Source organism: Callionymus lyra, chromosome 19 (genome assembly GCF_982586985.1).
Source record: "Callionymus lyra chromosome 19, fCalLyr1.hap1.1, whole genome shotgun sequence".
Classification (NCBI taxonomy): Eukaryota; Metazoa; Chordata; class Actinopteri; order Syngnathiformes; family Callionymidae; genus Callionymus; species Callionymus lyra.
This window is the reverse complement of record NC_141836.1, coordinates 720,296-741,149: the sequence shown is the minus strand read 5'-3', so window position 1 is coordinate 741,149 and position 20,854 is coordinate 720,296. Positions and strand designations below refer to the sequence as shown.

Below are 20,854 nucleotides of genomic sequence, written 5' to 3'. Positions count from 1 at the left end.
ATGTCTTGATTTTGAGCGGAATTGTTTGAGAAAACATTCACTGATGTCACTCAATACACGCTTGTCTTGTTCATGATTGTATTATTGCTTTGGAAAAGTTCAATTGCTTTTTGAAGTTCAAAAGTCTTGGTCGAGAAAATCATCACTTTTGTAAGTAAAGATGTTATTATATAACAATGCGTTGAAATATGTGCGTCTTTATGGCCAATGACGCTGTAAAACCGGATGTTTACTTTTTTTTCAAGCACCTTCTGTGGCTTGATGCCTTCGACCAATGGGATGCGTCGGGAGGATGACGCAGAGCCTCGCTCGACCAATCCTGGTTAGTGGGCGGGACTCGAGCTCGCATCCTCAGGGTCAGACTCCAGCAACCATGGCAACGGAATAAAAGTCCGCAGCCGCACGAGCGCACGCAGAACCAACCAAATAGTTTGGGGGTAACTTGAGCGAGACTCGGGTGTCAGAGCTCCACGCAGGACGCCCGCCCACGCCCCGCCCACCCGCGCGCTCAGGTGACCCGCTCGCGCCCCCTCCGCGCGGATGCTGCCTGTGGATGACAGATGAACGAGTGATTCTTCTCCGCTCACACGACCTTTAAACCATCGTCGCCAGATTCGAACCGACGACCCTCCGGTGCACGCGATGACGGACGCGGTCGCGGACGCGGCGGACGTGAAACAAGCCACCAAGTATGTCAAGGAGACGGAGAACGTGGCGGAGAAATACTCCGCGCTGACGGTGAGCAAGAACAGCAGCGACGTGAACATGAACGTCGGGGAGATGACCTCTGCTGCCTTCACCGCAGTGCCCACCCTCAAGTCCGTCAAGAAGGTAGGACCACCGTCAGTGTCGCAGTGGAGCTGCAGCTTCATCAGTTAGTCCTTCATGCTCGGTGACCTCGATCACTCTTATCACCAGAGGGAGTGCAGCAAGGGTCGATGCTTGGCTCACTGTCGTTCACTCGCATCACTCCTAAAACAAGCTTTTAGTTTCACAGCTTGTTCGTCCAGTTTCTTTCTCAATTATCCATCCCTGAGAGAACAAATGTTTATATGGAAATGGAGTTTATTTAGAGGTTGTTTTTTTTCAAGTGTTTCTTGAAGTCACTTTTTTCACAAATGTTTTCTTAGTTCTGTACTTTCTTTGAGTCTTGTTTCAGCTGTTCTAGTGCATGACATCAACACACTGTTTTAAAAAACACAAGTACATACAAATACTTTACATAGAGTAGATCAAGTTCACCCCATGTTGTCATAGAATAGTAACTAAGTAAGTAAGTGATGGTTATTTCTAGACATAGTAGACCCGGAGATACCTTTAAAGCAGTTTTCAACATTAATAAATACTGTGATGCAGTTTTCAACATTAATATAATAAATACTGTGATGCAGTTTTCAACACTAAGATAATACATACTGTGATGCAGTTTTCAACATTAAGATAATAAATACTGTGATGCAGTTTTCAACACTAAGATAATACATACTGTGATGCAGTTTTCAACACTAAGATAATACATACTGTGATGCAGTTTTCAACACTAAGATAATACATACTGTGATGCAGTTTTCAACACTAAGATAATACATACTGTGATGCAGTTTTCAACACTAAGATAATAAATACTGTGATGCAGTTTTCAACACTAAGATAATACATACTGTGATGCAGTTTTCATCACTAAGATAATAAATACTGCAGTTTGTTCTCCAGTGTGTTGGATGCATCTGGTCCATGGATGTTCAGCCACAGGACCTCAGACTCATGTTATTACATCTGCCCCCCCTGTGTTCAGGGCAATAATAACATGTGCACCGAGCCTCCTGCAGTCCAACTGGAACATATTGGATTGTTGGAATGTGAAGAGAATTTATGAAAACAAACAAAGTGTGTTATGAATGAACGTCAGAGTTCAGCGTCCGACCGAGGCTTAGTTCTTGTCGACAGTTGAAGAAAAGATGATATAAATCCTCCTCTTATTAACTCCAGTGGAAATATGCGTGTGTTCTTGTGTGTCATAACATCATTTGGTTACACAATACACCCCCTGAGAGCAGCTCTGGTGTGTTCGTGCATCTTTACATTGACATTTATCCATCCCCGGATCAAGTCCACACTTCAGTGTTTCTCCCGCGTCATAATTCACTCAACCTTGAGAAAAATAACTGAAAACATGTTGTTCCGTTTATTTACATTACATTTTACATAAATAAAAATGTATAAATTAGCATTGCTGCCCTCTAGTGGCCGAGTTTATGAACAGCAAAAAGAGCCGTTAATGCGTCCAATAAAATTCTCATTAAACGTGTAAATCAATAACATCAATAACATGTATTGTTCTAAATATAGAACTTAATTTCGTCTTGTCTCATCTTAAGGTTTAAGTTAATTTCTAGGCCTAAACAAACGTTGCGCTTAAAAGGTGAACTTTGACCTAACAAAGGAATCAAGAAGATTCAACTTCCACAAATGTAGTTTTATGCTCAATGTTCTGAACTAGAACTTAAATGACATTTTCTTAATTCACACTATTATGTCTAATAAAACGTGTTTGCACACATTATTATAGTATAAACACTAAATTAAATAAACACGATCGGAGGATATGCTTCATAGTTAACCCTTGTGTTGTCTCTGGGTCAAAGGTCAACTTCCAGAAATACATATGCAGTGGAGGTCGTTGACCTTTGACCCAGAGACAACACAAGGGAATAAAAAGGTTTAATTTTTCCGCAAATCTATAACAATAATAATATATATGTCCATGCAAATGTATTGTTGTGCCACCATGTAACTACAACCTAAACCAACTCTGTCTAGTGAGTGAGGGGTGTTGAGCGTGACCCACATTAACGTCGCGGGGTGTTGAGCGTGACCCACATTAACGTCGCGGGGTGTTGAGCGTGACCCACATTAACGTCGCGGGGTGTTGAGCGTGACCCACATTAACGTCGCGGGGTGTTGAGCGTGACCCACATTAACGTCGCGGGGTGTTGAGCGTGACCCACAATAACGTCGCGGGGTGTTGAGCGTGACCCACATTAACGTCGCGGGGTGTTGAGCGTGACCCACATTAACGTCGCGGGGTGTTGAGCGTGACCCACAATAACGTCGCGGGGTGTTGAGCGTGACCCACATTAACGTCGCGGGGTGTTGAGCGTGACCCACATTAACGTCGCGGGGTGTTGAGCGTGACCCACATTAACGTCGCGGGGTGTTGAGCGTGACCCACAATAACGTCGCGGGGTGTTGAGCGTGACCCACATTAACGTCGCGGGGTGTTGAGCGTGACCCACAATAACGTCGCGGGGTGTTGAGCGTGACCCACATTAACGTCGCGGGGTGTTGAGCGTGACCCACAATAACGTCGCGGGGTGTTGAGCGTGACCCACATTAACGTCGCGGGGTGTTGAGCGTGACCCACATTAACGTCGCGGGGTGTTGAGCGTGACCCACAATAACGTCGCGGGGTGTTGAGCGTGACCCACATTAACGTCGCGGGGTGTTGAGCGTGACCCACATTAACGTCGCGGGGTGTTGAGCGTGACCCACATTAACGTCGCGGGGTGTTGAGCGTGACCCACATTAACGTCGCGGGGTGTTGAGCGTGACCCACATTAACGTCGGGGGTGTTGAGCGTGACCCACATTAACGTCGCGGGGTGTTGAGCGTGACCCACATTAACGTCGTGGGGTGTTGAGCGTGACCCACATTAACGTCGCGGGGTGTTGAGCGTGACCCACATTAACGTCGCGGGGTGTTGAGCGTGACCAACATTAACGTCGCGGGGTGTTGAGCGTGACCCACATTAATGTCGCGGGGTGTTGAGCGTGACCCACATTAACGTCGCGGGGTGTTGAGCGTGACCCACATTAACGTCGCGGGGTGTTGAGCGTGACCCACATTAACGTCGCGGGGTGTTGAGCGTGACCCACATTAACGTCGCGGGGTGTTGAGCGTGACCCACATTAACGTCGCGGGGTGTTGAGCGTGACCCACATTAACGTCGCGGGGTGTTGAGCGTGACCCACATTAACATCGCGGGGTGTTGAGCGTGACCCACATTAACGTCGCGGGGTGTTGAGCGTGACCCACATTAACGTCGGGGGGTGTTGAGCGTGACCCACATTAACATCGCGGGGTGTTGAGTGTGACCCACATTAACGTCGGGGGTAAACTCGCCATAAGATGAGAAATATAACACGACCATACAGACTCGTCCGCCTCTTTTTCTTGTCTGAATTCCTCAAAGGTTTTGCATGATGGTCCTTCTGTGGCAACATGACCTACAAAAGAACCACAATGACCTTGAAAATATGGATGTGGATGTGGAAGTGAGTCATTAGACTCAGGTTCAGCTCCTGGTCTACATGTGATGGGCTGCAGTGAAAGGTCACATAGTTCTGCAGGGATTAACACCATGTTTACCTCACAACACGCCATAATCCCACATGTATGTGTTAATCTATAACTGTGCTGCGGACTGATGGTGAGCAGGGATGGAATTATCAGTAATTGTCAGTGATTGTCAGTAATTATCGGTAATTATCAGTAATTGTCAGTAATTATCAGTGACCAGTGATCTCGCTCTGGTGTGTTTGGGCGAGAAGCTTCTTATGTCAGCCGTGGATTGAGATCAAGTCTGTGACACGCTGACCTGCTGACCGAGACAAAGTCACTCTCAGCTGCACAAAGAGACACATTTAGATCCACTGGATCCACTGGATCCACTGATCTCAATCCAACCAAGTGTGTGAACGAGTGCGAGGCGAAGACAACGAGGTCTGGCACCTTTGACCCTGACAGCAGGTTGTCAGGAGCGAGCGAGAGCGAGAGAGTGAGACACTTTCTCTGACGGTGTGTGTCAGGACTCGGGATAGTAGGTGGGAACCTCCCCCGGGCTGGGCCGGGGAGTGGGTCGGGGAGTGGGTCGGGATAATAGCATCAGAGACAACTATTGCGATCAAGCAGACGACACAGAGGGACGTGGAGCGGCAACACTGGCGAGCAGACATGGCGCACACACATGCACGAGAGAGGGTGAGTTCAAGCTCATCCGTCAAACTCAACTTTTCTTCCTCAATATTAAAACCACACAATGACTCGATTCTCAATCTGAATTATTAAACTTATATCACAACAACATTCCAAATGTTATTCAAATCAACACTATGTTAGTTCTTGTTAGAGCAACACACTTCTGTGACCTGAGAACATCATTTAAAGTTACATTTAAAGGATTATTATTCATAAAAGTGGCATCAATGATCGTAAATGTAGCGACAGGATGAATCACTCTTTGCTTTGACCAAACAATCGTGAATAATTCTGGTCTTTGACCCACAAACCCCCAGAGGTGCAAACCTGAGGAAGGCAAACAGACCCGCAGAGACACAGTCCAGCTCTCAAGCTTCTAAAGTTTCAGAGATGTGAGCGTGATGCTCGGTGGAAGTTCAACCAAGAGAGAATCACGGTGGTGGAAATAATAAAGAGGCTTTTGATCCAAGACAGTCGTACAGATGTTTTATAAACGTGTGATTTATTCTTCAAGTGACTGTCTTGCTACCGTTATTTGATATATCGTTACAGTTTTGACGGTTAAGACTTTCAAAATTACAAGTATTTTCTAACTTAGGGGTGTTTTTAAATGTTTATCTATTCAAAGTATTTCAAACTCACTTCAAATTTGGTACAATATTGTTTATACTTCGGGTCTCAGAGTCCAGTGTCTTGTGAGGGTCTGGAGGGAGATGGTTGTTGAGACTTGACCACAGGCCGGAGGGTCTTGAAGCTTTTATTTCTGTCTTTAATCCAAATGTCATTGATATTTTGTTGCCGTTTCACAGAAAAACACATGCAATTTTCATTCAATTGTATGGTTTTCATCTAAACGATATAATAACATCTGAAGTAGTGACAATTTATAACTTCGATCTGTCTTGTACAAAGACCTGGAGTCACGAGCCAAAGATCAAATGAAGGACCACAGAATCTCAGGGGCCACAAACGAACCCACGAGTGGAAAGTTAGACAAACCAGGTTTTAAACGATCAACTAATCCACCACCAAGACACTTTCTGTTGAAAAACCGTTCACACGGATTCACGATCAAACGACATCAGTCGAGCCGAGCTGCTGATATTTAGAGTTCACACTCGTGTGTGTTGTGACAACTGCGGCTCGTGCCTTGGTTTGTATTCCAAACACAGCATGGAGGTCATCCTTAGAAGATGTGACTGAATCTTCTGGGGAAAGGAAAGGTGAACGGATGTACCTGCAGAAAAAGAAATGACTGAAAACAATGAAACTATGTTTTATTTCAAGTAACTTTCACAAGGAAATGAAGATAAATAAGGTTCTACTTTAAAATGCTGCTCGGCGTCAGGTTTATGACTCAATAAAAGCAAGATTCAGATACTTTTTATTTCCTTTTGTCGAGTCCAGACCGAGTCCGATGATGCATGAGAGAGAACCAAGTTTCTGTTCCCGACTTCACCCTGTAGCAGAGTGGCTGCTGTGGTCCGTGTCAAAGTGGACCTTTCAATGAGTCGTCCACTTCCTCAGCGCCCTCATGGTCCAGAAGAGCAGGTCAAACCTCACAAGCTCAAACTGATTCTGCTGGATTCATTTTCCCAGTCGTTTAAGAAAGTACTTCCCAGTGAAGGCCAATTGTGTGAAGATGATGTTTTCCTTTAAAGAAAATCATTCTTCTTCTGACGGGCTCAGGTGTTATTTTATAAATATCATATTTGAAATAAACCGTATAATTTAGTGTGACGGTAGAACTACAGCCTCCAACATTGGTCTGTGACTGTGTTTCCATAGATCCAGTTTGCCAACACGGAGGACAAACAAGAGTTCAGCAAATATCCGACCAAAGCAGGCCGACGGTCCCTGTCTCGCTCCATCTCTCAGTCGTCCACGGACAGCTACAGCTCAGGTACCAGGTCCACTCACTCGAGCAACACCAGCAGGTCTTCAAGAACCTCATGAGTCTCAGTGAACCACACAAACATTCCTGCTCGTGAGCAGACAGAGGCATTAACGCTCGTCTTCTCTCCAGCGGCTTCTTACACCGACAGCTCCGACGACGAGACCTCCCCTCGAGACAAGGCTCAGGTCAACAGTCACGGCAGCACCGACTTCTGCGTCAAGAACATCAAGCAGGCCGAGTTCGGCCGGCGTGAAATCGAGATAGCGGAGCAAGGTACGGTCGCGCACAAACACTCCTGGTGACCCCGTGGTTTAGTAGCAACTTGTGATGGTAGCGAAGATGAAAACGTCACAGCAGGAATCACATTCTTCATCAACTGCTGGATGAGTTTGTGATTGATTTGTATTTGAAACATCAAGAAAAACATCTTGTGAACAAACTACTGATGTCGCCCATCTTTAACCACTTCACTGATGAAGAGAAAAACAGAAGACGGGACTTTTGTCAACCATTTACTGGAAGACGCGTCAATAAAAGGATTGAAAACGTTGAACTCAATCAACCGAAGTTAACAACAACACTAATGTTAAGGTTTTAACAACTATCTTTATGGAATACTCACAGTGAGGACTTCAAAGATCAGTAGAAAAATGGATCAGGTGAGAAAAAAAGAGCTAAAAATGAGGGTCGGTATTGTAAGTATCTTTTGATGCGATACTCATCATGATACAGGGGGACTAGTACTAAATATAGCGTTATATAGTAATACTGTAGTAAAAAGTATATTTTTGTAGTATTGTCCAGTACTTGACTCTGGTGTTGTGATAGTGTAGTAACAAGTATATATGTGTAGTATTTTTGAGTACTTGACTCTGGTGTTGTGATAGTGTAGTAACAAGTATATATGTGTAGTATTGTTGAGTACTTGATTCTGGTGTTGTGATAGTGCAGTAACAAGTATATATGTGTAGTATTGTCCAGTACTTGACTCTGGTGTTGTGATAGTGTAGTAACAAGTATATATGTGTAGTATTGTTGAGTACTTGACTCTGGTGTTGTGATAGTGTAGTAACAAGTATATATGTGTAGTATTGTCCAGTACTTGACTCTGATGTTGTGATAGTGTAGTAACAAGTATATATGTGTAGTATTGTCCAGTACTTGACTCTGGTGTTGTGATAGTGTAGTAACAAGTATATATGTGTAGTATTGTCCAGTACTTGACTCTGGTGTTGTGATAGTGTAGTAACAAGTATATATGTGTAGTATTGTCCAGTACTTGACTCTGATGTTGTGATAGTGTAGTAACAAGTATATATGTGTAGTATTGTCCAGTACTTGACTCTGGTGTTGTGATAGTGTAGTAATAAGTATATATGTGTAGTATTGTCCAGTACTTGACTCTGGTGTTGTGATAGTGTAGTAATAAGTATATATGTGTAGTATAGTCCAGTACTTGACTCTGGTGTTGTGATAGTGCAGTAACAAGTATATATATGTGTAGTATTGTCCAGTACTTGACTCTGGTGTTGTGATAGTGTAGTAACAAGTATATATGTGTAGTATTGTCCAGTACTAGACTCTGGTGTTGTGATAGTGTAGTAACAAGTATATATGTGTAGTATTGTCCAGTACTAGACTCTCAGATTCACAGACCACATGACTCTTGACGAAGTCGTAACTGCTTTCATTTGTTTTCAAACCAAAATATGTCCAAACATCATCTTTAAAAGCTGCTGGACTCAATGTATCCTCCTGTCCTCAGTCATTGTGAGGAATTTTGCTCATAATATAATGATGCCATTTGGAGGCCGGAGGTTAAATGGAAACAGAAAAGTAGATGATGTTTCTCTAACACTCTGTTCTCAGACATGTCGGCTCTGATCTCGTTGAGGAAAAGAGCTCAGGGAGAGAAACCTCTGGCCGGAGCCAAGATTGTCGGCTGCACTCACATCACTGCTCAGACGGCAGTACGTTCATCTTCTCGTATCGTCGCTCGTCTTCTCGCCTCCTCCTCACGCGGCTTCTCTCTCCAGGTACTGATCGAGACTCTGGTGGCTCTGGGAGCTCAGTGCCGCTGGACCGCCTGCAACATCTACTCCACTCAGAACGAAGTGGCTGCTGCTCTGGCCGAGACCGGTGATTGAATATTCAACGTGTTTTACCTCAAGTCATTGTGTAACTGGGTCGATCTCTGTTCGTCCTACATCTGACCCGTCGTCAGGAGTGCCTGTGTTTGCGTGGAAAGGCGAGTCTGAGGACGACTTCTGGTGGTGCATCGATCGCTGCGTCAGCACCGAGAGCTGGCAGGCCAACATGGTGAGAGTTCACTCACGTCTTCTGTGGATCCTCGCTCACGGTGCCTCCATCAGATCCTGGACGACGGAGGAGACTTGACCCACTGGGTCTACAAGAAGTACCCCAGTGTGTTCAAGAAGGTCCGGGGCATCGTGGAGGAGAGCGTGACTGGAGTTCATCGGTGAGATCTGAAGATCTGCAAAAACATATTCAATGAAGAGCAAGAATCATGTCGTCTCAAGTCTTCCTCAGGCTTCCATACAGATATAAAAACATATTCAAATATGAATGAAATGGTTTTCAAAGTGGGCCACCAGAGGGTACTAGGGGGACAATTGGAGAGAAGGGGTGAATGGAATTTAATATAATATTAATATACAATATTTGTTCTGGACGTACAACTGCCTTAATCTTCAGACGCTCGTTTGTCTGAAGATTAGTTTAATTTAATTTGATTTTAAGTTTCAAAATCATATCAAAGTTATCTAGAGACACTTCACAGTTTAGGTAACGGAAGAAAAGTGAAATCCCAGTGAATCAACAATGAGTGAATCACAGGGTGCTTTTAGGCCGCAGAAACCTTGAGCAGAACCAGACTCAGTGTTAGAGTATAGCCTTGAAAGCATTAATAACAAACGCTTAGCAAATATTCAATATTAAAAAAGTGAAGTAAACAGAAAAGTGGATGTTTCTTTACACATTCAACGCATTTGTAGTTTTTTTGCAAAAAGTCTTGTGTGTGTCAACAACATTCACGCGTGTCTCTGCACATGTGGTCGTCTCAGGTTGTACCAGCTCTCTAAAGCCGGGAAGCTGTGCGTGCCCGCCATGAACGTCAACGACTCGGTCACCAAGCAGAAGTTCGACAACCTGTACTGCTGCAGGGAGTCCATCTTGGACGGGTGAGGAGACCACGGGTCGATGGTCATTATCGTGACACGATGATTCCACATTTGTTATCGTCCAAAAACTTCCATCTTTCAATGATTCGTGAAGAAAAAAACGCTTCCGTTTTATTTTCCAGCCTGAAGAGAACGACGGACCTGATGTTCGGAGGGAAACAAGTGGTGGTTTGTGGCTACGGAGAGGTGAACGTCCGCACGATCGAGGTGTTCATGATGAGTGTGTGTCTGAAGAGTTGTGTTGTACAGGTGGGCAAAGGCTGCTGCACCGCCCTGAAGGCTCTGGGTGCCATCGTGTGCATCACTGAAATTGACCCCATCTGTGCCCTGCAGGCCTGGTGAGTGACCCCCACGCTTACGTCACTTCTGCTTACGTAAGACCAGCTCTTCACCTTCTTTATGTCTCTCTATTTCAAAGCATGGATGGATTCCGAGTCGTCAAACTGAGCGAGGTCATCCGGCAGATGGACGTGGTCATAACCTGCACGGGTACTTGAACACACCAGTGGCCTTCACATGTCAAATGTTCTCTTAAGAAGAATAAGAGACCAAATTAAAGTGTGTGTATATATATATATATATATATATATATACATACATGCACTTTGTTTAAATAAGTAATAGGTTATTAACATTAGTTTACAGGTTTTATACTGTACAGAATACAACTTTTTTTGTACCAAAGACCAGTTTAATGTCACGGCCGACAAAAAATGTATGTTTAGTGCATGAAAATGACATCTCAAAATAATGCTGACTCAGCAGGTGACCTTTTTCAAAATAAAATGCCTTTGTTAATTCTATAAATAATTGTTTTCTAACTGTGCAGGATGACTTTCATAGTTAATATTTATAACTGTTAAAACTCTACGTCTTTTATAAAGAAACCTACAAAACATTTGAACATTAATGTCGTTGAGGTCGATTCTTGTTATTTTGCAGTTATATTGCAAATAAAAAACTTTGTGTTCATGCAAGTGCCTTAAATACGTTGGTGACTCGACCTGTGTAACTGGGTCTACATCATGGATTCATGGAGTGTATCTTGCATGGTTTGAAGGTAACAAGAACGTCGTGACCCGAGAGCAGCTGGACAGGATGAAGAACGGCTGTGTGGTCTGCAACATGGGACATTCCAACACGGAGATCGACGTGGTAAAACTTCTACCTCGCTTTGGTTTTTGTCAGTTTGAGTTCAAGTTCTAAAGAGGTTTTTTTCTTTCTTCCTAGGCCAGTCTCCGCAGCCCTGAGCTGACCTGGGAGAGAGTCCGCTCCCAAGTGGACCACATCATCTGGCCGGACGGGAAGAGAGTGGTCCTTCTGGCTGAGGTGCTGCGAGCATGTTCTCACTGAGCTGAATGAAAATGACCGACTTGTGTTTAGGGGCGTCTGCTGAACCTGAGCTGCTCCACGGTTCCTACGTTTGTCTTGTCCATCACTGCCACCACTCAGGTGAGACCACGCGTTCATTTGGGCGACACTTTTGCAAGGTATTCATGGTAAATGTGTGGGGTTTTTAATCGTCTTTTCAGGCTCTGGCCCTCATCGAGCTGTTCAACGCTCCTGAGGGAAGATACAAACAGGACGTGTACCTCCTGCCCAAGAAGATGGGTGAGTGCTTCAGTGTCGTTCTTACTTTGATGTTATAACGGTCAGTAACTTACAGTTTGTAAACATTATATCGTGTTGTTAATCTAATGGCGCCCCCTATGGTCTGCCATCGGTTTAGTTTTATGAAAATGAAAGATATTCAACTTTCATTTATTTGTAACTCTCAGACGAATACGTGGCCAGTTTGCATCTTCCCAACTTCGACGCTCACCTGACGGAGCTGAGCGACGAGCAGGCCAAGTACATGGGCCTCAACAAGAACGGCCCGTTCAAACCCAACTACTACAGGTGAGAGATGGTGACTTTTTGTGCGACTTCACGTGTGACGATGTGTTCAACCGTCCACAGGTATTAACGAGAGTGTGTCCCTGGAGACGGCTGCCCTGGACTCACAGAGATTTTATTTTGAGATTCGAAACCAAAACGGAAGACTTATTTTAACTAGCTGTAACTTATTAACCGCACTCCAGCCATAGTATTTAATATAGGAGGATGGATGAGAGGAGATTCTTGAGTTGCTCGTCTGCATGCTTACATGTATTTTAGTTGCATGAGTCGCTGAATCAGTCTAGATTAGTTTTGTTTACCAGCTTCACGCACGGTGCCAAATGTGGCGAACGTCAAACGAGAACCGATTGATTGACATTGACGTGAAGGAAATGATCAGAAGGACCAGTTTGTGCTTAAACGGTCATCTTGACATCAAAATGCTTTTATTCCTGAGAAGCGACAGCCTTGAAAACATCCGAGCAATGACTTGACGGACAAACCGTTTCATTTTAAAGGTAATTTAACACATGTTGACTTGAATACTTTGATTCATAAAATGAAACCTTTGTTTTGGTTAATAATCTAAAGTATGTGGTTCCAAACAAAGCGTGGTTTCTGCTCGGATGTCTGGAACAAAAGGTTTCAGTTCCTTGTGTTGACAAATATAACGGTGATCATGTGGTAGTGAAGACTCTTGGCTCGATAGATCTTGATTGTGTCTTACGTCCTATTGCTTTAAGGCCATAATGTTAAATGTGCCTTTTTATGATTTCTATATAACCTGCACTGACTCCAATGAAACAACATTCCTATATCAGCGTTATTCTATAACCTGCTCCATCACTGTGTGTTTAGAACATGTCTGACCGTCTTAATGTTCCTCCACAGACACTTGACTCAAGTGCAAACTATGTAAAAGAAACACTGAATAAGCAATAAAGTTGTTTTAACTCACAGACAATTGTTGACTTGTCTTTTGTTTTTGTTTTGATGTGAAATACAAACATTTTGATCTTCATCACGGATGATAAAAATCACATGGGAAAAGCACATGTGTTTTAATCGATCAAAAGAGTCAGAAATATATTTGTTATTAATAAGTGTAAGTAGTTCTTAAATGAAAGGTTGTTAATAACATTGTGTTCTTCATCACTTGTGTTGACATTTGGAGGATACTTTCCTAAGTGATACAAAGAAGCAGCTGCTCCCACTGAAAAGGGCTTTAAGGGTCATATACATATATGTATGTTTTATATATAATTATATGTTTTAATACATGGCGGTATTCATATATAGTGTCGACTAAACCACTTGCTCCACGAACGCTCGAGAATGTTCCTCGTCCTTCTCGACGGGAGGAGAAAAGGATGGAAGTTTGGGCGGAACCTCAGATTCTTCTAGCAACTTGTGAACCTCTATATAAGTCAAGTTCTAGACTCGGTCCAGTCACAACTCATCTGAAGAAGAGCTCAGAGCTTCAACAGAAGACTCTACAGAAGACTCACAGAAGACTCACAGAAGACTCACAGAAGACTCTACAGAAGACTCTACAGAAGACTCACAGAAGACTCTACAGAAGACTCTACAGAAGACTCTACAGAAGACTCTACAGAAGACTCTACAGAAGACTCACAGAAGACTCACAGAAGACTCTACAGAAGACTCTACAGAAGACTCACAGAAGACTCTACAGAAGACTCTACAGAAGACTCTACAGAAGACTCTCTTGGACTGAAGGTAAACACAAACTTCTTCGATCGACACAAACTCACGTCGTTTTTTTTAACAACATAATATTTTTATTTGTTTGAATAAAATGTCTAAATGTATGTCGTTATCGTAGCTACTAACCGAGAGTGAAGACGTTTATATTCAGTTTGTAAACAGAAGCTTCGCGAAACTTCCGGAACTCTGACGTCACTGAATGCGTACCGTAATGATCAGAATAGAAGCGCCGGCGAGTTTTAAACAAACGTGTATTACTACCAATTGAGGTTTTATACACAGGCGTTATTTACATGAACATTTCTAGTTAAATTTATAAACTGATAATTTATCACTTTTTATTATATTCTACTACTTTAGTTTGATGTCAATGGTTGCTAAAGTTGTAACTTTATGATTCCAGGAAACAAAAAGCACCAAAATGTCTTCAGCAAAAGGAATTTCCATCGGCATCGACCTCGGCACCACATACTCCTGTGTGGCAGTTTTCCAGAACGGGAAGGTGGAGATCATCGCCAACGATCAGGGCAACAGGACCACGCCCAGCTACGTGGCCTTCACTGACACAGAGAGGCTGATCGGAGATGCTGCCAAGAACCAGGTGGCCTTGAACCCCACAAACACAATCTTTGATGCCAAGAGACTCATCGGAAGAAAGTTTGAGGATTCCATCGTCCAAGCCGACATGAAGCTGTGGCCTTTCAAGGTCGTCAGTGACGGTGGAAAACCCAAGGCGCAGGTGGACTACAAAGGCGAGACCAAGATCTTCTCACCAGAGGAGATCTCCTCCATGATCCTGGTGAAGATGAAGGAGATAGCAGAGGCCTACCTCGGACAAAAAGTCTCCAACGCAGTCATCACGGTTCCAGCCTATTTCAACGACTCGCAGAGACAAGCCACCAAAGACGCCGGTGTGATCTCTGGACTCAACGTTCTGAGGATCATCAACGAGCCCACAGCAGCAGCCATCGCATACGGCCTGGACAAGAGCAAGAGAGGAGAGCACAATGTTCTCATCTTCGACCTGGGCGGAGGAACCTTCGACGTCTCCATCCTGACCATTGAAGACGGCATCTTTGAGGTGAAAGCCACAGCAGGAGACACACACCTGGGAGGAGAGGACTTTGACAACCGCATGGTCAACCACTTTGTGGAGGAGTTCAAGAGGAAGCACAAGAAGGACATCAGCAACAACAAGAGAGCACTGAGGAGGCTGAGGACGGCCTGTGAGAGAGCCAAGAGGACCTTGTCTTCCAGCACTCAGGCCAGCCTGGAGATCGACTCGCTCTTTGAGGGCATCGACTTCTACACCTCCATCACCAGGGCTCGCTTTGAGGAGCTCAATTCTGAGCTCTTCAGGGGAACCCTGGAGCCAGTTGAAAAGGCTCTGAGAGATGCTAAGATGGACAAGTCCAGCATCCACGACATCGTCCTGGTCGGTGGCTCCACCAGGATCCCCAAAATCCAAAAGCTCCTTCAGGACTTCTTCAACGGCCGAGAACTGAACAAGAGCATCAACCCAGATGAAGCGGTGGCTTACGGTGCGGCGGTCCAGGCCGCCATCCTCATGGGCGACACCTCAGAGAACGTCCAAGACCTGCTGCTGCTGGACGTGGCTCCTCTGTCTCTGGGGATCGAGACGGCAGGCGGAGTCATGACGTCGCTGATCAAACGCAACACCACCATCCCCACCAAGCAGACGCAGACCTTCACCACGTACTCCGACAACCAGCCGGGGGTCCTGATCCAGGTGTACGAGGGCGAGCGAGCCATGACCAAGGACAACAACCTCCTGGGAAAGTTTGAGCTCACCGGTATCCCGCCTGCTCCCAGAGGGGTTCCGCAGGTGGAGGTGACCTTCGACATCGACGCCAACGGCATTCTGAACGTGTCCGCTGTGGACAAAAGCACCGGCAAAGAGAACAAAATCACCATCACCAACGACAAGGGCCGACTCAGCAAAGAGGAGATCGAGCGGATGGTGCAGGACGCCGACAAGTACAAGGCTGAGGACGAGCAGCAGAGGGAGAAAGTTGCTGCCAAGAACTCTCTGGAGTCTTACGCCTTCAACATGAAGAGCAGTGTGGAGGACGACAACGTCAAAGGGAAGATCTCTGAGGAGGACAAGAAGAAGATCGTCGACAAGTGCAACCAGGCCATTTCCTGGCTGGAGAACAACCAGCTGGCTGAGAAAGACGAGTACGATCATCAGCAGAAGGAGCTGGAGAAGGTCTGCAATCCCATCATCAGCAAGCTGTACCAGGGAGGTGGAGGCCCTCAAGGCTGTGGCCCTCAGGCAGCAGGAGGTTCCAAAGGCCCCACCATTGAGGAGGTCGACTAAATATGATCGTCAGCGTGGAGACAAAAGCTTCACGGACAAAAGACATTTTGCAAATTTCCACTTTGGGTTGAATTAAGGAATAACTTATGTTTCTATCTGTAGAAGAAAACTCAACAAATGTTGCTGCTCTCACATGATTGTACTTTTTAAAATATGTAATAAAAGTGTTTGTTGTATATATTTCTATTAAATGTTGAAACGTATTTTGTGGTCGTTTTTAAATGGTACAATGTCAAATATACATTTATCAATAAAATAAGGAACAAAAAAAACCTTCCAGAGTCAAAGTTCTCATTTATACGTCACCACCTCCTCAAGTGTTTGCAGAAGAATAATCTGCACAAGTTAAATTTAGTCTTTTGTCCCGAGGGCTGGGATGCTAATCCATGTGGGCAGCGATAGTGGATGTGATCACAAACTCATCCAAACATTCCCGCTGACATTAGCTCGAGGAGTGAAGTTACAGTATGAACAGCTGGTGCTTCTGATCACAGCAAAGACAGAACCAAAGCAGAGGTTTAAATATATTCTGTGCGTTTATGGAAGACATTCATAAAGTAACAAAGTGTGAAAATAAAAAAGATGATTTGGAAACATTACTTTCAGTACATCATTGGAAATACAACTATTTCAATAAAGTATTACCTAACCTATCATGACGGCAGAAGTGGAACCATTAAGTTTGTCTCTCACACCTTGAACGGAAACATGAGGATATAATATTGAAGCTTCATAAGTCTTACCTCACAAGGTGACACTCTGAGCCACGTAGACCTTATTAGAAGAATCTTCTTCACTTCAGTCCTTCTGTAAAGAAGGAACAATAAAGTGAGTGTTGAGTATTTAGAAATGTCAATAAAATATCTCTTCACAAGTTTGGTGAATTATCAATACACTAACCTACTCCTCACCTTCTTAAAGGTCGAACCATTGAATATAAAAGCTTCCACGTGTCAATCATGATGGTTCGATCCATCCTCTCCTCACTCTCGGTCACATCTGAGACCTCATTGTGGTCCTCTGGTCAGCAACCTCTGCTCTGTGGAGGAATAAAGAGGGAACTGGAGGAGCCTGCTGTTTCTCACAACTATACAACCTACAGAGATGGTGTCGTAGATCTATTAATGCTTATCGTCTCTTGTGTGTATTTAAAAAACAGTGGTCTGTGAAGTCCTAATACTTCTCTGGAGTATTCTTGCAGTGATTTGGATTAAATCGTCTCAGAGAATTTGAACATATGGTAGATTAGGTAGAACTTTATTGATGGAAATTCTCTGAATATCAGTTTTGCTCTTTACCAGGTGTGCGTTTAAACAACATTTGAAGATGTTCAAATAACAGTCTTCGTCTGTTCAAACCAACAGTGATTTCTACCATCCATCGACTCATATGTTCACATGTGATCCCCCATACAAACATACACACACACACACACACACACACACACATATATATATATATATATACACATCTCTCTCTTAAAGCCCTTTTCTGTGGGAGCAGCTGCTTCTTTGTATCACTTAGGAAAGTTTACCCCGAATGTCAACACGGGTGTGGAAGAACACAATGTTATTAACACCCTTTCATTTAAGAACTACTTACTCTTATTCATAATAAATATATTTCTGACTCTTTTGATTGATTAAAAAACATGTGATTTTATCATCTATGATGAAGATCAAAAATGTTTGTATTTCACATCAAAACAAAAGGAAGACGATTCTCTAACTCTCTAAATATTTCGTTAAATTCCACAATCCTCCAGAAAGTTCCTCCTCCATCCTGACTGGAGCAGACGCGACTGGAATCTTCACGAACATCTCCTGCATGATCTGCTATTATTACCAGCGGAGTCATGGTCCAGGGGGCGGGGCTCGGATGCTTCCAGAACCCGACTAGCTCTTTATAAGTCACGGTTCTGAGTCGGTCCAGTCAGAAGCTTCAGAAGAACCATCGTGACGAGAGCCACAAACAAATCGACCTGAAGATCATCTTCACCAGAACAAGAGCTGAAGGTAAGAGAAACTTTTAAACCATGACAGCAACTTTTACATTTAACACTTTTATTTAATTACTGAATAGAATAGTTTATAACTGATATCAATTCCTTCAAAAACACGAAACGAAAATAAATATTTTTTCTTAAGTTGTGTAGAAGCTGCGCAACAAATATAAACATCTCCAACATCCTGGTCTCTGACGTCACGGCATTTACCGTAAAATAAGACTAGAGGCGCAGGCGATTGTTTGGTCCTCGTTTTTTCGGACGTTTTGTAATCAATTACAATTATCTTATTCAATAAAAGCTTCATATTTTACCAACTCTTTAAAAAAAAAAACACACAACTAGTCTCAAACCTGTTACCCTTTGATGTCAGTGGTTTCTAAAGTTGTAACTTTATGATTCCAGGAAACAAAAAGCACCAAAATGTCTTCAGCAAAAGGAATTTCCATCGGCATCGACCTCGGCACCACATACTCCTGTGTGGCAGTTTTCCAGAACGGGAAGGTGGAGATCATCGCCAACGATCAGGGCAACAGGACCACGCCCAGCTACGTGGCCTTCACTGACACAGAGAGGCTGATCGGAGATGCTGCCAAGAACCAGGTGGCCTTGAACCCCACAAACACAATCTTTGATGCCAAGAGACTCATCGGAAGAAAGTTTGAGGACTCCATCGTCCAAGCCGACATGAAGCTGTGGCCTTTCAAGGTCGTCAGTGATGGTGGAAAACCCAAGGTGCAGGTGGACTACAAAGGCGAGACCAAGATCTTCTCACCAGAGGAGATCTCCTCCATGATCCTGGTGAAGATGAAGGAGATAGCAGAGGCCTACCTCGGACAAAAAGTCTCCAACGCAGTCATCACGGTTCCAGCCTATTTCAACGACTCGCAGAGACAAGCCACCAAAGACGCCGGTGTGATCTCTGGACTCAACGTTCTGAGGATCATCAACGAGCCCACAGCAGCAGCCATCGCATACGGCCTGGACAAGAGCAAGAGAGGAGAGCACAATGTTCTCATCTTCGACCTGGGCGGAGGAACCTTCGACGTCTCCATCCTGACCATTGAAGACGGCATCTTTGAGGTGAAAGCCACAGCAGGAGACACACACCTGGGAGGAGAGGACTTTGACAACCGCATGGTCAACCACTTTGTGGAGGAGTTCAAGAGGAAGCACAAGAAGGACATCAGCAACAACAAGAGAGCACTGAGGAGGCTGAGGACGGCCTGTGAGAGAGCCAAGAGGACCTTGTCTTCCAGCACTCAGGCCAGCCTGGAGATCGACTCGCTCTTTGAGGGCATCGACTTCTACACCTCCATCACCAGGGCTCGCTTTGAGGAGCTCAATTCTGAGCTCTTCAGGGGAACCCTGGAGCCAGTTGAAAAGGCTCTGAGAGATGCTAAGATGGACAAGTCCAGCATCCACGACATCGTCCTGGTCGGTGGCTCCACCAGGATCCCCAAAATCCAAAAGCTCCTTCAGGACTTCTTCAACGGCCGAGAACTGAACAAGAGCATCAACCCAGATGAAGCTGTGGCTTACGGTGCGGCGGTCCAGGCCGCCATCCTCATGGGCGACACCTCAGAGAACGTCCAAGACCTGCTGCTGCTGGACGTGGCTCCTCTGTCTCTGGGGATCGAGACGGCAGGCGGAGTCATGACGTCGCTGATCAAACGCAACACCACCATCCCCACCAAGCAGACGCAGACCTTCACCACGTACTCCGACAACCAGCCGGGGGTCCTGATCCAGGTGTACGAGGGCGAGCGAGCCATGACCAAGGACAACAACCTCCTGGGAAAGTTTGAGCTCACCGGTATCCCGCCTGCTCCCAGAGGGGTTCCGCAGGTGGAGGTGACCTTCGACATCGACGCCAACGGCATTCTGAACGTGTCCGCTGTGGACAAAAGCACCGGCAAAGAGAACAAAATCACCATCACCAACGACAAGGGCCGACTCAGCAAAGAGGAGATCGAGCGGATGGTGCAGGACGCCGACAAGTACAAGGCTGAGGACGAGCAGCAGAGGGAGAAAGTTGCTGCCAAGAACTCTCTGGAGTCTTACGCCTTCAACATGAAGAGCAGTGTGGAGGACGACAACGTCAAAGGGAAGATCTCTGAGGAGGACAAGAAGAAGATCGTCGACAAGTGCAACCAGGCCATTTCCTGGCTGGAGAACAACCAGCTGGCTGAGAAAGACGAGTACGATCATCAGCAGAAGGAGCTGGAGAAGGTCTGCAATCCCATCATCAGCAAGCTGTACCAGGGAGGTGGAGGCCCTCAAGGCTGTGGCCCTCAGGCAGCAGGAGGTTCTAAAGGGCCCACCATTGAGGAGGTCGACTAAACATATAAATACATCTTCATGAAGCTGCTCACTGACAATTGGTACACACTAGAAAAAGTTTTGTTTTACTAACAATTTCATTGTCTTGTTAAGTGCAATATATTAATACAATGTCTAAGTCTTTTTTCGTTGCTGTGGAAATAAAATTTCCTTCATTTAAATCCAACTTGATTTTCATTGAGTAAAGTATGAACATTGTTATTGACCGAAAAGAATGATGACACAATATCCACCTTTGTTGATCCGTCTGAACGTTTCAACCTTTTTAAAATAAATGGTTTCATGTCCAACACTGTGTCTTGGTGATTGAGACTATAAACTGCACGGAGGTCATAATAAAATAAATAAATATACTGATAAGTGTCAAACCTTGTTTTTTTTGGGTAAAGTCAACAACAAAAATGTAAATTTGAAAACCATCAATC

General features: G+C 44.6%; 3 protein-coding genes across 5 annotated transcripts; all 3 read left to right on the top strand.

Moving 5' to 3' along the window:
- Positions 1–392: 392 nt before the first annotated feature.
- Positions 393–12,976, top strand: ahcyl1 (adenosylhomocysteinase like 1). 3 transcript variants are annotated; one of them, XM_087781349.1, is made up of 17 exons: positions 393–831; positions 6,826–6,940; positions 7,064–7,207; positions 8,804–8,904; positions 8,971–9,073; positions 9,159–9,253; positions 9,307–9,413; positions 10,018–10,134; positions 10,257–10,320; positions 10,384–10,472; positions 10,553–10,623; positions 11,195–11,289; positions 11,365–11,463; positions 11,518–11,586; positions 11,667–11,745; positions 11,913–12,033; positions 12,094–12,976. In XM_087781349.1, exons 1-17 carry the CDS (start codon positions 643–645, stop codon positions 12,098–12,100), a joined length of 1,665 nt encoding a protein of 554 aa, XP_087637475.1. In that variant the 5' UTR covers positions 393–642; the 3' UTR covers positions 12,101–12,976. The 3 variants fall into 3 exon arrangements, with proteins under 3 accessions (XP_087637475.1, XP_087637476.1, XP_087637477.1); XM_087781351.1 differs by lacking the exon at positions 393–831 and adding an exon at positions 4,958–5,040; XM_087781350.1 differs by lacking the exon at positions 12,094–12,976 and having other exon boundaries at positions 11,913–12,037.
- Positions 12,977–14,143: 1,167 nt separating this feature from the next.
- Positions 14,144–16,354, top strand: LOC148058828 (heat shock 70 kDa protein-like). The gene has a single exon (XM_087781346.1). The coding sequence runs from the start codon at positions 14,162–14,164 to the stop codon at positions 16,079–16,081; it is 1,920 nt and encodes a 639-aa protein (XP_087637472.1). The 5' UTR covers positions 14,144–14,161; the 3' UTR covers positions 16,082–16,354.
- A 1,611-nt stretch (positions 16,355–17,965) lies between these two features.
- On the top strand, positions 17,966–20,725 carry LOC148058827 (heat shock 70 kDa protein). Its single transcript, XM_087780914.1, has 2 exons — positions 17,966–18,096; positions 18,492–20,725. The coding sequence occupies exon 2, from the start codon at positions 18,510–18,512 to the stop codon at positions 20,427–20,429; it is 1,920 nt and encodes a 639-aa protein (XP_087637040.1). The 5' UTR covers positions 17,966–18,096; positions 18,492–18,509; the 3' UTR covers positions 20,430–20,725.
- The last annotated feature ends 129 nt before the right edge of the window (positions 20,726–20,854 follow it).

What these genes read in the sequence shown, in the direction of transcription:
- ahcyl1 (XM_087781349.1), top strand. Translation starts at nt 643, where the DNA reads ATGACGGACGCGGTCGCGGACGCGGCGGACGTGAAACAAGCCACCAAG. An exon ending in ACATCACTGCTCAGACGGCA is followed by an intron (nt 8,905 to 8,970) that starts GTACGTTCATCT and finishes TTCTCTCTCCAG; the next exon opens with GTACTGATCGAGACTCTGGT. An exon ending in CCAACACGGAGATCGACGTG is followed by an intron (nt 11,290 to 11,364) that starts GTAAAACTTCTA and finishes CTTTCTTCCTAG; the next exon opens with GCCAGTCTCCGCAGCCCTGA.
- LOC148058828 (XM_087781346.1), top strand. Translation starts at nt 14,162, where the DNA reads ATGTCTTCAGCAAAAGGAATTTCCATCGGCATCGACCTCGGCACCACA.
- LOC148058827 (XM_087780914.1), top strand. Translation starts at nt 18,510, where the DNA reads ATGTCTTCAGCAAAAGGAATTTCCATCGGCATCGACCTCGGCACCACA.